Source organism: Eutrigla gurnardus, assembly GCF_963514095.1.
Source record: "Eutrigla gurnardus genome assembly, chromosome: 1".
NCBI classification, from domain to species: domain Eukaryota; kingdom Metazoa; phylum Chordata; class Actinopteri; order Perciformes; family Triglidae; genus Eutrigla; species Eutrigla gurnardus.
In genome coordinates, this window is record NC_139915.1 from 3,391,045 (window position 1) to 3,408,240 (window position 17,196).

General features: G+C 42.5%; 1 protein-coding gene across 1 annotated transcript in view; it reads right to left on the reverse strand.

Annotated features, from left to right (window-relative positions):
* Positions 1–17,196, reverse strand: part of LOC311019224 (CUB and sushi domain-containing protein 1-like) — a gene marked incomplete at both ends in the record, with an annotated part of 320,797 nt that overhangs the window by 76,942 nt on the left and 226,659 nt on the right. Inside the window, 6 exons of the mRNA XM_084018496.1 lie at positions 2,130–2,321; positions 6,679–6,835; positions 12,420–12,589; positions 14,201–14,389; positions 16,242–16,457; positions 16,670–16,786. Coding sequence (XP_083874622.1) covers positions 2,130–2,321; positions 6,679–6,835; positions 12,420–12,589; positions 14,201–14,389; positions 16,242–16,457; positions 16,670–16,786 — 1,041 coding nt within the window. The remainder of the gene's footprint in view (positions 1–2,129; positions 2,322–6,678; positions 6,836–12,419; positions 12,590–14,200; positions 14,390–16,241; positions 16,458–16,669; positions 16,787–17,196) is intronic.

A 17,196-nucleotide genomic window follows, 5' to 3' on the forward strand; every position in this document is an offset into this window, starting at 1 on the left:
CAAGTGCAATTTCCCAGCATGGAAGAAGAAAAGGAGAATAAGAGGCACACGCATACACAGAAGAAGGTTTAGCAACTGTGTTTACTGCATGAGCAGAGCACGAGAGCCAGATCCGGTGGTAGAGAGAGAGAGCCTGAGGCTAAACCATCTCCTCATCTCCATGCTAGTACATGCAGATATGGGACGGAGCCAGACAGAGAAGGAGAGGACAGTCAGAGAGGCAGAGAGACAAAGGCAGCTATAGAGCGAGTAGCCCAGGGCTCTGCCAGCAAGTATTCTCCTGGTGGCTGGCTTACCTGAAATAAGGCAGCGACGGAGCATCTACAAATTAATGAGTGACTGCAGAGGTACAGAGGGACACACACACACACACCCCCAGCCAAAAATGCATACTCATTCTCATTCCCTCCCACACAAATGTATTCACCGCGCACACCTATGAACACACATTCTTTTTAGTTGCCATTAGCAACCACATCAGGCCGTGTCCCACCTCAGGTGTGCTGGCAAGTTAGAAAGGCACAAGGCTTGGCTCTGCAGCAGGGAATTCCAAATTAACGCGCGTCCATCCAGCAAGGTAGAACCACGCATAGGGAAAGTGCTTTCATTTGTAAAATATGCAAAACCAAAAAATATTCACGGACAAGCAGGAATTACGGAGTTCAACAACTGCAAACACGCTTTAGGGATTTCAAAGCTAGCTAGCAACAATGCAAACAGACACACAGTGAGTTCATGCTTGACTGGTGGTTCCTGAATGACAATAAGGATCAGAAAGGCCACCTGGACCTGCTAAAACACAGAGTCACTTTCACAGGTCCGCGAGGAGACCAAACATCCCCATGTCACAGCACCTGAATGGTTTGGCACACTGCTCTCCGGTCTAATTAAGAGCTGCCAAGTGCCAACTAAAGCTAAAGCAACCTGGCAGCTTATCCACTTTAAAACCGGGGAAATATGCAAATACATTCCTAGATATGCAAAACTTTTATTTTTGTCATGAGACTGTAGCACATCAGCAGTCACATAGATGGCTGACACTTGTGCTGGCGGGCTGCTCTCAAGCTTGTTCTTTCAACTTAAATGTATGAATTTGATATGAACTTTGACGCCTCTGACTTTAATATTAGAAATGAGCTGCCTGCATATTCAACAGTTACATTTCTAATTTTGTTGTCACTCTGTGTAGCTCTCTATTGACGAGTCAGAATTATATAAAATCTGACTTCTATTCCCAGAATCTTTTTTTTTCTTTTTTATCATGACTAATCATCCTATGTGGGTGTGGAATAAACTAGCTGAGATGACAAAAATAGAATTGCTCCAGGTTGAATTATTGCCACTATTTTGACTAGATTGGCATAAAAGCATGGAGGCAAGGGAAATGAATTATTAGAACTTTTAAAAGTAGGATGCAGTAATCAACTCTGGCTTACAGTCTAGAGTATTTCAGCACGCTTTCCAGTCTGTGATGTCCACCGTCTAAAAAGATAGACTCGACAATTTCAGAGGAATCAATATAGTTTTTTACATCACAGCATTTCTGCCACCTGAAAAACCTCTCTTCTGATAGAATATTCTATTTATTGTGCATACTCAGAATAGAACATAAAGCAAAGGCTTCTGTCAAAGTCCTTGGCATAAAATACAGTGCACACCTTCAGGGTACAAGAAAGTAGTCTGGCTTACATTAGAAATTCATCACGGTTCAATTCAGACAGTCATTCCCTATTTTAGCACCTCGAGCATGCCATCCTTAAAATATCCCGATGCACTAAAGCCTCATGCCCAGCGACATCCCGCTGTCCACGCTCACAGAGCTTTGCACAGGTGGATCAACAAGGGCTCTTTATTTTACTCAGAGCTGTATCAGCGCCACCACGGACATTTCCCACAGTGTTGACTCAGTCCCTGGACCCTCTTCTCAAAGTATTCACCTGTATTGACTCAATCATTTGCTCACTCGCTCTCTCTTTTGAATCACGGTGCTCTGACTGGAGCTCAGAAGCAGACATGAGTAGCTCCTGCCTTTCCCCACGCTATGCTTCTGAACTGACGGTTAATAATTCAGATCTGTAGTTCTGAATGATTGATGTATGTAGAACCTACATACGTGTTGTCATACTAACCGATGCAGGAAGGAAGTGGTTTATCCCAGACACGTCTGTCCCCGCTCAGACAGGTCAGCGTACTCGTGCCATGCAGACTGTATCCGGGGTTGCAGGAGTACAGGACGAAGGTGCTGGCAAAATGGCCGTCGTCTTGGATCTTATAGCCGTAATTGGGGACACCCGGCTCCTCGCAGCGTATGAGATCAAAACCTAGAAAGAGACACACACAGACACACAATGAGACAAACACACACACACAGGCTGGGTCATCCTGTCCTCTCTCCTGATGCAGTCATTCTTCCCCTGAAGCCCACTACTTCCTGCAGAAATCTCAAGTTTGGACACTGTCAGTGCTGAAACATGATGTGACAGCTTCAGTGAAAGGTGCTGGACATTCTGCTCATAAGCTTGTTTCTATGACATTTTAAAAATGGATGGGCTTCTCCCCCTTTCTGACAGATATAATGATGTGTAGTGAGCTGCCACAGCGATTATATTCCTGGATATAAAAAATGTGGTTTCTATATGAAACTGTGGAAATGATAATTTTTTTTCATCCCACACAACCACAAATGTAGCGCACACTTGAACGGGCACACTGCAAGGGATGTGTGTGTGTTCTGCAGATAGCAAAGAACAGAACGGTTTCCTCAAAACAGAGGGATAAACAACGACACAACACTATCAACATATATTCAATTACGTCAGCTTATAATAGTCTTAACTCCTCAGATCAGAGACGTCCTAGTTGCTAGGTAATGCTCAACGAACAGTGAATTGTTCACAATTATAATGTTTGTTTCAACAATATAAGCTCATGTATGACATGATCCCGGTCAAACCTTTACTTTACTAATAACTTGTCATAAACTCTCTTTAAAGCCATTAAGGGGCTAGTGTGTACGTGTGTATGTAGGCACATCTACACTGAACAAAAATATGTTGGATTTTTCTCCAACATCTGAGCTGATATCAAAAGATCTAAGACATGTTCTATTCAAACAGAAGGTCCATTTCTCTCAAATTCTGGTCACAAATGTGTTTCAATCTGCGTTAGTGAGCACTTCTCCTTTGCTGAGATTATCCGTCCACCTGGTAAACCTTTACTTTACTAATAACTTGTCATAAAGATCGCCCTCCACGCTCTTCCACTTGCACGGAAACATTTTTCATGTTCTACAAATAAATGAAGTGATAATAAAAATGATTTCATGATAAATTGTTTGTTAAGAATGTGTAATATCTTCTTGGCAGAGGGCATCACTTAAATATTTGATTAGACAACAGCAACATCTCCACCAGTCTCCTTGACTGTTGAGTGATGTAATCATGTCAAAAGCAATACATATTATCTGTTATTTCTGGATGAAAAACCTGAACGTCTTGCAACAGCCTTTTAATTACATCTTCTACAGCCAGCAACTTCTTTATGTGAGCCGTCTCCACAGCTGAGAGCGGTGCACCTACATCTGCATATCCCTTCCTGCATCCATTTCAGTAAAACAGATGCATATCACCGTCAACCTCTCTTGTTAATGTCTCGAACAGATGTTTGAACTCGCGTTACTCTATTAAAATAGCCTCTAATGCTGTGTAGTATTAAAGCTTTTACCGAAGTCCTTGACTCTATTTAAGAAACCATTGCTGTCTCTCTTGATCAGATGCTGCTCTCTCCTTTCTCCTGTATAAACCGATCAATCTCTCTTATCTATCCATCAGCTCATCCATTGTAGCAGAACTTTGCAGAAGGTGTCACGTTCTCCAGTTTAACGACTTGCAGACTAACGGCTGTCTAATGGTTTTACTGACATACAGAGCATCCATCTAGGATCCATATAATATCTACCTTCATCCTCGTGTCCCTCCGTCCAGTCACTCTTCCACTCCAGATGTGTCATTTCTCACCGTCTTTTAATGACTTGCAGATAAATGCTCCTCTAATAGCCTCTTTGACTTACACAGCAGCTGGCCCTGCCTTCTTAACAGACTCTCTTTAAAGCCATTAAGGGGCTTGTGTGTACGTGTGTATGTAGGCACATCTACACTGAACAAAAATATGTTGGATTTTGCTCCGATATCTGAGCTGATATCAAAAGATCTAAGACATGTTCTATTCAAACAGAAGGTCCATTTCTCTCAAATTCTGGTCACAAATGTGTTTCAATCTGCGTTAGTGAGCACTTCTCCTTTGCTGAGATTATCCGTCCACCTGGCAGATGTGGCACATCAAGATGCTGATTAATGGTTGATGCACAGGTGTGCCCAAGGCTGGTCACAATAAAACGCCGTTTCATCACACAGGGCAATGCCACAGATGTCACAAGTTTTGAGGGAGCATGCAATTGAGATGCTGGCTGCAGGAATGTCCACCAGAGCTCGTGAAGTGAATGTTCATTTCTCTACCATAAGCTGTCTCCAAAGTCGTTTCTGAGAATTTGTCTGTTAATCCAACCGACCTCAGACCACGTGTAACCAAGCCAGCCCGGACCTCCACATCCGGTGTTTTCACCTGCAAGATCGTCTGAGACCAGACACCCAGACAGCTGATGCAACAATTGGTTTGCATAACCAAATCGTTTCTGCACAAACCATCAGAAACAGTTTCAGGGAAGTGAAATGTTCTTGTTGCGGATGAATCCGTCATGTGAGTGAGCTTCCACTTCCTGCCAATATCCAGCAACTTTGCACAGCCGTAGAAGAGTAGAGAGGACCAACATTCCACAAGCCAACAGCCAGATACTGACTGCTAAAAACTCAGTGGCGTTTTACTGTGACCACCCTTAGGCACACCTGTGCATTACGCATGTTGTCTAATCAGCATCTTAATGTGCCACATCTGTCAGGTGGATGGATTATCTCTGCAAAGGGGAAGTGCTCACTAACACAGATTTAACAACATTTGAGATAAATATGCCTTTTGTGTACATAGAAAAAGTCTTAGATCTTTGATTTCATGAATAATTGGATATACATTTTATTTCTGGGCACCTTACAGGAATCACCTGACATGTACAAATAATATAATAAAAACAGATGTAATCTGCAGGCAAGCCAATCTGAAGATGGAGGTTTTTAGGCAGGATTTGAAATTGGGGAGAAAGTCAGTGTCACAGATGGCTTGTGGGAGAAAATTCTCAAAACGAAGGGCTGTACATCTGAAAGTTGTTACATTTGGCCAGAGGGGACTTGGTGCAAACAAGGAGAAATTCTGTTTTAATTGCAGTTAAGTTTGAGGAAATTCTGAATGAACAAGGATTTGATTTCTAAGAGGCAGTCCGAGAGGGAAGACTTGGTGGGAAGATAGAGCTGAGTGTCGTCCGCTCCAATACCAACTTTCCTCAACAAACCCTGGAGAAGTAGTTTCGGGAAGTTGGGAGCCGAGGCCCATTGTTGGTGAGCGAGCCGGTGTTAAATAGTCCGAAGGCGAGGTTGTTGGTAGCGAGCTTGGCGCTAGCTGACCTAGCCGGGTGAGCTAGCACACTGTGGTCCACAGTTTGTCCAGATTTCACTGAAGAATGCGTGTTCGAACACAAGAACGGCCATATAGGTTTTGAATAGTCACAGTCCAAGTTGCGTTGGGACCCACGTTCAGTCTTCGAGGTTGACGTGTGATGTCCGGGTGAAGACGCAGTGTTAGGCAACGAGACCCTGAACAGCTATATGGTTGAGTCTACAATACTGAACACCGATCTTCAGACAAGTGACAGCAGAGTAAGCTGTTGTCCGTTAGACTCGGAAAAAAGCAGCGTATACTTCGTCAACTCCTGTTGCATGTTGTACTTGACCTTAAAGAGATATTGCAAGGGGAACTAATTGTTGTCTCTTTTTTCGGCTATGAGAAGGGAAAGAAATAGCTTGGAAATTCCCTGAAGGAGGGAGACAAGTCTCTCGAGTGTTGTGGTACAGGACTCCTGCTTTGTTCTGGTATGTGGCACTTAAGAATCACTTGACTGAAGTGCAGGACAGATGCAGGATGTATTCATGAGAGCAATCTAACACAATCACTACCACTCTAGTTTTCAATTAAAAGCATCTCCTTATAAGGACCTTCATGATGAGCTACTCAAAATTTAGCAAATTACTGTTTGGGTGCATCTGTGTGGAAAACAGTGTGTGAGTGTGTCTGTGTGTGAGACACAGATGGGGGGGTAGGTTGTTACTTTGCAATACCTGAAAAAAAACATTGCTGTAACAGTGAATTAAAGCAATCTCTAAGATTTTAATTTTAATAAAGTCACTAGGTTATCTATAACATGGGGTAACACCATTTGTATTGAGCTCATAGCCCACTGTTAAATGCATTGCAATATTTATATATTTGTAGTATTATGAAATCAGTGTCTGTGGCGACATTTATGGACAAAATTACAAATTTGTACTTTTTCTCCTTTGTATACGCACCAGAAATGGAACTATGCCCACCCAATGCTGAAAACTTGATGCACACGTATTAACAAAAAAACCCTGACCCCTAAAGCCGAAGCAAAGTCATTGTTACCATTGAAATAGAAATTCTAAATCAACCCGGACTGAAATCTTGATTGTTAAACGTTCTCAGACAACTTACTTGTGTATGTCAGGTGGAAGCCCTGATCGCTGCCAGAGGCATTGCTGTTGAACTCCAGCCACAAGCGATTGGACGTGCTATTGATGGCATGATCCATCATGCCGTCGTGTGTGAAGTTGCCAAGGAGACGGGATGAAGTGTTCTCTCCATCATACACCTGTCAATCAAAGCACAGCAATGGGACCAAAGAGCACGTTTACAGTGTTTGCAGCGCTGTATGTGGGTTCAGCTTTACTTAGTTAAAGTAACGAGAATATGACAGAACATTGGTGAACAGTTCATTGCTGATCTGGTCTGGGGGAAGACCAGTGGTCAGTCCTGAAACCCCAATGGCAGGGCATTGCTGCGTTGCCTGTACCTCTCCTCTGCAACACACAGTGAGTCATCCAAACACCAAATAACACAAGCGAGGTAAAAATAAACCCTCACCGTGCCTCAGGAAATAGCTACTTTGCTTAGCTGTGCACCAGTGTGGACCTTGTGAAGCATTACAAAGACGGAGCCTAAAAAATAACATGAAAGTTGCCCAGGTCACCAGTGAGCTGTGACAGCCTGAAGAACTGATGAAGCCTCCCTTTTTATGTTAAACAATCAAGATTTTTATGTAACGATTCCACAGAAAAATGAAACACAATGTTCAAGGGGGTTTCATGGTGGGTGAATAAATTGGTTACATTGCTTAAATGTTGTTTGCTGCTAAATTGGATTCAATTTAACTGAGAAAACAATTAACAAGTAATACTGTGTGTCCTAGAAATCACCAGTGGAAGCTACAAGTCTGCTGTTGTTAACTAAGCACCGAGTTAAAATCAGCAAGGCAATGTTTGTGTGCGTGATTTGGTTTGAAACGCCGTCATCTTAGACATGGTGAGAATAGAGAATAGAAAGGAACGTTGACAACCACATAAAGATGGATTGGATTAATATCACACGATTTTCTGGATATTCCCTTTGCTAATAAGCTTTCTCTTCTTCCCATTTGTAAAAAAAATGGATGAGGCTGTTTACATTTTAGCCTTCTTGCTAGACTTCGATCCGTCTCCTAACAATTTTGCTTCTCGTCATTTTAATTGTGATCGTAAACCTGTGAACGTTCCCTCGCATGGCAGCAAAAACAAGCGACAAAACAGCTGGAAGTCCTTTATTTCAAATGAGCGCTGAGTCAAGTCGATGGGGAGGGTGCAGGAACGGCTGCCAGAAGAAGCTTTGCAACTTGGCGACATGAGAAAGTTGAGCAGAGTGTAACAGTGTCCAACTGAAGGGTTCATGTGCAGAGAATCCCTGCTGCAGCACATTCACTTACCACATATACGCTCACGACAGTGTGTTCTCAGCCCCAAATGATCAGATTTACTTGTTTGGAACCGACATAAGCTCACACACTGTGGATACAACAAATGGAAGCTGTGTACTTTGGCCATATTTTGGCGAAAAATATTGTTTGCAATACACAGAGCATCCCGATGGAGAGCAGAGTAGTGGTTAGAACAAAAATGAGGTTAGAGAAATTTATGGAGGATTTTGAAACTTTTAAGAGACACGTTTCAAGTTTCCAGCTCCGTATTTGAAGCTGAGAGCCTTTGAGCTGCTCGTGGTCAGAAAGATCTCTGTGTGGAGCTGTAATGTGGGAGTAGAGAAGTCGTTTAGGAAGCGGGGCTATTTTTTTACTGCAGTTTGAAGTGGAGAATTAGGACCATGAAGTACCTCATAATACCATCTCACAGCTGGGATATAAATGTGAACTGCACATGCTTATATATTTGGCAGCCTGGGACATTCACACAGATTGGTGGTGACGGGCATGCAGGTGGCAGGAATGCCACAGGAAAAGGCTGGAGTGAGGAACTGCCAGTCCGAGGAGATGATCTCCAAGGAACCAAAGTCGGAAATGAAGTATGTTCATAAGGAACACAGAGACACTGTGAGATGAGAAGTAAAAAGAAAGCGTTGTATCACTCTATCTGTAAGGTTACACCCCTAAAGTACGCTTCCTTCCTCCCTGCATCCCTTCAATTCCATCTGTCAGTTTCCCACATATTTTGCATCTTGCTGTCGCTCTCTCTCTCTCTTGCTTTCTCTCTATCGTTCTACCCCCTCTCTCTGTTTCAGTAAAAAGTATGGTTAATGAAAAGCCCTGCAGCTCATAAATCAACATGTCACCATCTGCCACCCCCCACTCCCACTCTCCCCCCCGCTCTCCCCTTTCGCTTTGCTCGCCTACCACCTCTATTTTCACAGAACGATTCCTTACTTGTTTCTGCCTGACCCTCGCTTCTTTCTTAAGGTGGAATACATCTGAGTACATTTGGCCGAGCACTGTATTAGGAGCACATTTTAGGCGTTTGGCGAGCTCTTTCTTTCACAAGTGCCAGGAAGAAAAAAAACGTAGCCAGTAGCAATAATGAATCGTAATGAGGCGGTTCATATGTTACAGGAGGTTTTAGCCTAAAGCTCGCTGGAGCTGTCAAACAAATGGTTTGTGTTCGGCTGCAGTAACATGCATTAGCTCCAGCGCCGTTAGCCTGGGGAGGGGCGTGCTAATTGCCTCGCCTTTGAGCCATTTTGGGGCTTTCCTTCCATTTCATGTTCTGTTAGCACTATGCTTTCTCTTCAATCTGCAGGAAACTTATAATTAACAGACATGGACATTATTCGTCATTGACATCACACAATATTGCAATGATATCAGGTGCCTGCTAAATTTTGCATAATTGCTACTTTTTAAAGGTCCTATTGATAACATTTTTATGTAAACGAATAATTAAAAAATAATAATAATACATCCACAGAGCTTTTAGAAAGGTGTAGAATCAAACTATCACATTTTTTTAATCGTGAATTAATCATTTTAAAAGATGTTGTCGGTCCGTAATGAATGTGTTGTTTACCTCTGTGTAGACGTGTGACTGCGGCTTCTAGCAAGGCTTGTGAGCCAATAGAATAACAACGTTGGTATCACATGGTATCCCTGCGAGTCTTTGAGGTTGCCAGTTTGTGGAGAAAACGGGACTTCGGGCGGCATTTTGGTACCAGTCCCAAGTGCTAAGTGACAGATGGAGGAGCGAGACTGGAGTTAACGTTCAGCGTTTGATCGTCGGCGTCGGCTGAAGGAGATTCAAGGACTGAAACGCCACGCCGAGGTAACCGGTAAGATAGCGTTAGAGCTAGCTTTTAGCTAACACGAACCCGTTGAGGGCCCATGCGCTTCGAGCAACAGCTGTGTTGTGAATGCAGTGGAAGGGGGGAGTGCGCCATCTAGTGGCTGGATGTTATCAATGTTGTCAATAGCACCTTTAAATGCCAATTTCATGACTACCCTTTTTCACATGATTGCTGTTCGAGTGGGTTTTTTTCTACATCATTTGTTAGATCAGAGGTCAATAGCCATGTTAGCAGCCTCATTTCATTACACATGAGAAAGAAGAGCCGTTGTTCTAATATTTTGCATTGTACATACAGCGAGGGGGAATGACGCAAATACACTCTTACTATTCATTTAATTGTATTTGAAGCCCGACTGAGGCTAAACATCTAATATTGTCGTGTGCCCCATGTTGAATATATTCTGTGTCATTCTTGCATCACTCTTGCTGCTCCCCATTACATTTTGATTGCTATGTTAGCATCCAGTGCATCCTCATTAACTTTGTGATCTCCACTCATTCTTTGTATTCTCTTCCTCTGTTGCTGTTATTTTCTGATAAGGAATCCATTTATTACGGTACATACTATGTCAAATGCCTTGTAAAGAAAACAATCACAATTTGAAAAGGAGCATTTCTTTTCTTTGTTGAGTTACAGAGACAATGACATACTGTAGTCATACCTTATTTTTTCAGAATCCAGCCTGTGATAGAATATACTGTACAAGCAATATTCAAGCATGTTTATATCTGTTAACCATCTTGATGCCACTTCTCCTTTAAGGGGATTTTTCTTTAACATTGAACCAATCCCACACCATTTCCCCACAACGCTGCCAAGCCTCTCTGAAAGTCAGGGAGAAGCCCGCTAATACGATCTAACCACAGACAGGCTTAGCCAGTACTCTCAGCCTAATACTGATAATATACTCTAACCACATACTGGCTTAACCATGCCCTCAGGCCTAATACCGCTAGGAGACATTGTGAACAGAAACAGTTTTAGATGATGTCTGTAGGACAACGTCGAGACTGTAAAGCAGCTCACAGAACCGGACTGACACGGAAGTGGGCATGTGTGCCCAAGAGAGGGTTTAGGGGGAATTATGAGCCTCGGGAAAATCTTTAATTATCTTTCTATATAAGACACACACATGTAAGCACATCTAATGAAACACACATTTAATCACATCCAAATGATTTACTTATATATACACACACTGTGACAACTCCAGCTGACTGAGGATAACCAGAAAATCCATGAATACCATAATTATAACTAAGATTACATGGATCAGTCAACATGGTGTTTTTGTTGTTGTGAAAATAGAAAGGCTGATGGTTCGAGCATCAGTCTAAATACAGATTATTCTTTCTGCAGTCACGCCATATGAACTGGCACACAAGCAGTTTTACACATTGTGATATATATAGATAATAATATTCATCAGATATTCATGTTCCTATATAAATATATATTTTTTCTTAATATTTTTTATTTTTATTTTTTTTACCTATATTTGGAGGATTTATTTGTTATATGTATTAGTTTGTATTGGATTCTTGTCTATTGATTGATTTGTTTTTCAGCTCATTTTGTGTGGTTCTTATTGTCATTTACTAAATTAAGTTCACTTGTATTTTTTTATGTTTTCCTCCTTATGTTAAGAGGAAGTCTGTACAAGCCTGCGGCTTCTCTCTCCGGTCACATTTTTCTCTTTTTCATTATTTGCATTTTATAAAGTCTTGTGCGTGCAAATAAAATAATAATGCATTTTTGTTCAATCCATTCTGTGGCTTTTTAAAACGTAGTATTACCACTTATAACAATCAATAAAAGTGTATAAAAACGTTTGGCTACAACAATAATGTGGTGTGGTTTCTTCAAGGGTTAACAGAGGCTGAATGGATCCCTTTGTGCCTCTGTTTCCAAGTATTCATTCAGCCGTGGATGGCCACTGCAGCAGGAGCACCATCAGCACTAATAGAGAACATGGGTAATAAACCCTGCAGGGATGTTACTACTGCTTACAACAATGTTTAACACATCTTACAGCCAGGGCACACCTTGCTAATACAAGCTCCAGACTACTGGCTGAGCAAGGACTCAAAGCTCCTGCCGTCATTCCTCAAGTTTAGAGACGAACTCCGACTGTTTTTAACCCTCAATCCTTATTGTTCATTTAGATTATAACTCTTGAGCACATAATTCACATACTTTTATTGTGAAAAACAAAAAGAAAGTTTCCACATGCAGTGCCGTGAAGCACTGATTTTAATGATATATATATATACATCGTTATGGTCCAAGTGTGTGGTCACTCCAAAAGCACGTCATGTTCACGATCATGCCAACATTCACAACTCAATTATCGTTTTGGCATAACCGGAAATAAACCGAACATGTAATAATCCGCTCAAGCGTACATATGTGTAAATCATATACAACTTTGCATATAGACAGGTTTTGATTGTGACTATAATCCTGTATGTGCATATTGTGTGTTTCAGATTCTGTACATACCGTCTCTAATTTATGCATTTAGGGATTTTGTACCACCTGATTGAGAAAAGCTCGTCGTATTTGTGTGGGTATACCTTGACATAGTCTCCATCTTGCAGAGAGAAGCTCTCAGCTTTCAGCCTGATGCCTTTGCCCTTCTCGGTAGTGATGCGGTAGATGCACTCGTGGTTGTTGTCGTAGTTGGAGGGGAAGTTCGGAGAGAGCAGAACACCTTCTGTTCCCAGCGAGGAGGCTCCACACTCCGCTACAGCAAAAAGACGTGTGGGTCAAAATCACAGCATCTCTACTGAATTCTATTTGAGCATTCAGAATGTCTGGCGTGTCTTATTGTGTAATAAATAAAAAAAAGCAAGGAAAGGAGAAGACAATTCTACATGAAAGAGAGATATTAGAGAAAAGTGAATATCCAGAATAAACACAAACTTTATTCAACTCAGCAGACGTGATAACAATAATGATGAGGATATTAATCATGAATCATACATAGCTTAATAGCACTTGTCATATTTGAAATGTGCTTCAAATAAGGCAATAAAAACAGGATGAGGAACAGCAAAACACATTCAAAAGCAAATAACTAGACATAAATTGCAAAAGATTAAAGAGGGGGGAAATGAAAATCATTGCATAAAAGCAGGTTCAGATTAGTTTGTTAGAAAAGAGCGTTTCATAGAAATAATACAGAATTATCAAGCCGGTGCGGTGCCTATCAACGTTTAGGAATTCAAATAAGTGGTACTTTGTGCAAATCGAATTTTGTCATATGTAAATGAGGAGAGGAGAAGAGCCGGCTTTTAGCTCCCAGTGAGGAGGACCATCACTGCTTGGAAGGGAGAACAAGGAAATGGAAGTAATGAGTCAGACAAGAGAGGAAACAACGTGGAACTCACTAAGGGGAAAAACAAAAGGGAAAAAAAACTTTTAGTATCAAATCTTAACATTTTTATAAATTGTCTCTATATATATATATATATATATTTTTTAAGTGGATTAGGGTACGAGATATAAAGCATATTTTCAAGGATGCTACCAGCAATTCAGAAAATCCTTTCAAAGTGAGGACAGTGGGGGGGGGGGGGGGGGGGGGGGGGGGGGTGAGGAGAGTGAATAGGGGGAGGGAGGGCTGGGGGTGAGGAGCTAGAGGAAGAAAAGAAGAGAAGATAGCAGATGAACTAAGACAGACACAGGCCTTTTGAAAATCTGCAGAGTGAAATTAGAAAAGGGAAAAGGGGAGTAACAAAAGACACCGTATTAACACTCTTCATATAGCAGCTAATTCCCTAATTATCTAGTGAGGACTGTCTAAATACAGGGAGAGGCACAGAGAGGCAGGGAGCTAAAGAGGGACATTTGGAAAGAAAGGGAGGGAGAGAGACGAACATCGCCGCCATTAAAGCACTTTCAGTCTGCTCCTTTTGAGGCTTGAAAAGTCCAGCAGCCACCAGTCAGACGCTCGTAAATTACCAGCAGCATCCGAAGAAACGCTGATACTCATCACGCACCAGCAAATTACAACCTGCTTACAGCCAAATCCTGGCAAATAAAGGCCGCCTGACTGTCCACCAGTCACATAATAGCAAATTAGCTTTGTGTCAGCAATAAAACATTGGTGAATTACAACCAGGAAAAAATGCTGATACTTTAACTGGAGGCTTATTCGTATGGTGAAAAAAGTTCATTTTACAAGGTGACAGTTATTTGCACAGAAAATAAACTGTGAAAATGCTGAAAGCAGAAATATTTTTTTAAGGTTTGGTACAACACACACCTTGTATATATATGGTGCTGTGTGTTTTGTATGCAGTGTAAATCACTGTAGTTTACACTGAGGCGGCAGGAAGTGAGTCTCTCTTACCTATACATCGTGGTAGTATGTTGCTCCACACTCGCCTGCCTCCTCCGAGACACGTAATCTTGGTGTCGCCCTCGAGGCGGTAGCCACTGAAACAGGTGAAGGCCAGCGAGTCGCCAACTCGGAATCTGAATCCCGTCCTCCTGCTGTACGCCGGGACGCCAGGATCCTCACACGGCTCCAAGTCATATTCTATAGAGACATGAAGAATACTGTTGAGGTGGCATTATAAATAAGGTAAAGTAGGATGAAATGTACGGGACCTGTTCTGTTGTTAAATTGGCAGCTGACATCACGACGGTGCCATGGATGTCAGCCTCCGTGTTGCACCCTCTTGTCATTTTTAGTTCTTATTTATGTATTCAGTTTTATGCTCTCCTTCTCTCGTCACATTCGCCATTGGGAAACTTTTGAGCTTAAATTGTCAGACAAACCTCAGTAGAGAACCAGAACAAACTGGACCACTGCTACACAACATTAATGGGCACCTATCACTCTGTGCCCCGTACAGGTCTGGGTTCATCTTCTCCTGACTTCCAGAAACTCAAATCTGCTGAGCCTGTGCTCCAGACTGTGACTTTGATTGCACTGATGAGAGTGTTTTTGAAGCTGCAGCTACTCACCTGGATGAACTCACTGACACTGTGACATCTTATACCCGCTTTTGTAAAGATGTGTGTCCTGGTTTACTGCAGAGCTCAGACGGCTACGTCAGGCCAAAGAGGAGGTCTACCGACTCCTGTCCAAGCAGGCCAGGAACACACTGGCAAAGGAGATCACAGCAGCTACTTTGCCTGCAGGATATCATCATCCTCCCACGTGGTAGAGAACCTGGCCAACCAGCTCAATGTGTTTTACTGCAAATTTGATAAGCCAACGTTCACACCCCTCACCTGGGCTGACTGCAACATCAACTATGTGCACGCCCTTCCCCACTGACCCCCCGCATGCACTCAGGATCTGTGGAGAGGATGTGTGTCAGCTCTTTCCGAGACAGAAGATCAGGAAAGCACCGGGCCCTGACGGCATGTCTGCCTCCTGTCTGAAAGTCTGCTGACCAGCTGGCCCCCATCTTCATCCAGGTCTTCAACAGATCCGCCTCCTGTCTCAAACGCTCCACTATCATCCCCAATAAAACCCTATTCACCCACCTGAAGGACCTCACAGGATCCCTGCTGGACACCACCACCCCCACTCAGACATTCTCATCTCCAAACTCATCCAGCTCACTGTCCTAGCGTACAGCTGACCCTGGATCCCAACCTTCCTGACAGACCGCTGGGCAGAATCACACATCCAGCACCAAGACCATCAGCACCGGAGTTCCCCAGAGATGTGTGCTCTCCTCACTGCTCTTCTCCCACCAATGACTGCACCCCAGGACAACCTTCTGTCAAACACCTCAATTTGCAGACGATGCAACAGTCTTCATGTTCATCTGGGACGGTGACGAGTCTGCATATAGACGGGAGGTTGAACAGCTGGTCCTCTGGTGTGGTCTGAACCTACTGAGGCGATGACAGTGGACGTCTGGAGGAGACGTATGTCTATTGAATGCTGCACTATTTTGTTACACTGAGAGAGATGCAAAAGCTGGATTTCTTGATGAAATGTCTTGGATGTGTACGCACACTCAGCCAAATAAAGCTCATTCTGAAATATAAGGACAATAGAATGAAATAAATAATATTTGAAAATTGTGGTGGGGAAAATTTTAACCTGGGACTGTAATGGGGGGATTCACTTCAACTGAGGGGCTCACCAACAATAAACCATTGCATGGTTTTTCCGTTGCACAAGAGAAAAGCATGAGGAGGAACTGGTAGAAAGAGCAGCACATACATAAGCAGCTTCATGGGCTTTTCAACGGGACGTTCGACAACGTTCCCCTACGCAGTGGACGGGTCAGTTCCCAACGGGGCTAACAGAGCAATAATATGTCTGGCTGAGAGGCAGGCTAATTCTATTGTGAGAATGGAAATAGACCGTTTTTAGACTGATATATTATCCTCTACATTCATGTGAACAAAAAATAGTTTCTTACCTGAGTAGGTAATATTAAATCCTTCGTAACTCATGGAAAAATCCGAGATGAAACGCAGCTGAGCGCTGAAGTTGCCGTAGAGCCCCGCTTTGACACTCGGGGGCAACACTGAGCCAGTTAGTCGAGCTACTGGAACCTGGAAATTTGTGTCCTCCGTGATGGAAAGGTAGTCATGGTTCTCCTCCAAATGGAACGTGTGGAAAACCAGATGGACTCCTGGAAATGCATGAATGACGGGACGGACGGTTGCATGAATGGATGGACAGACGACAGTTAGCCACGGACACATGAACGGTAGCAAATGTACACAGATGCCAGAAACCATGCCATATTTAAGTCAATATATAAAGTCTTCAAAATGTGCAATTTTAACAAACGTTCAGCACATTGGTGTCAGTGTTTCCATGCAGTCTGCGGTGTGTTCTTACCTTTGCCATGAGACACCTCTATGGTCCAGGTGCAGTTCAGAGAGTTGGGGTAAAAGTCAGGAAAGCCAGGAGAAAGAATTGTCCCTGTTTTACCGTAAATATAACCTCCACAAAGGGCTGTGGAGAGAGCGACAGGTAGAGACAGGTGGAAATGATGGGGAGAAGAAATTCATGTTTAATTTAAATGATTTAATTAAAATAAAGACACATCTGAAGTTCATAATGACTCATAGCTCAAACACTGAACAGACAGAATTAAACTACATTCAGCTTTTTAAAAATGTGCAGCCCTGCAAGAATGTGCACTGAGCATAGTGTCATTATGTGATGTATGCATATATATAATTAAAAGAATTATAGGAGGGATAAATGAGAATAAACAGTAAGTAGTATAGAATGTACATTGGAAGTATAGGTGTCTCCATTTTGTGCATGTGAGTTGTGATTATGTTATTTGATCCCACAGATACTCAACATTTGAGCCTAGATACTAATACTGCTGACATAACGTCAGACTACCAAATAAA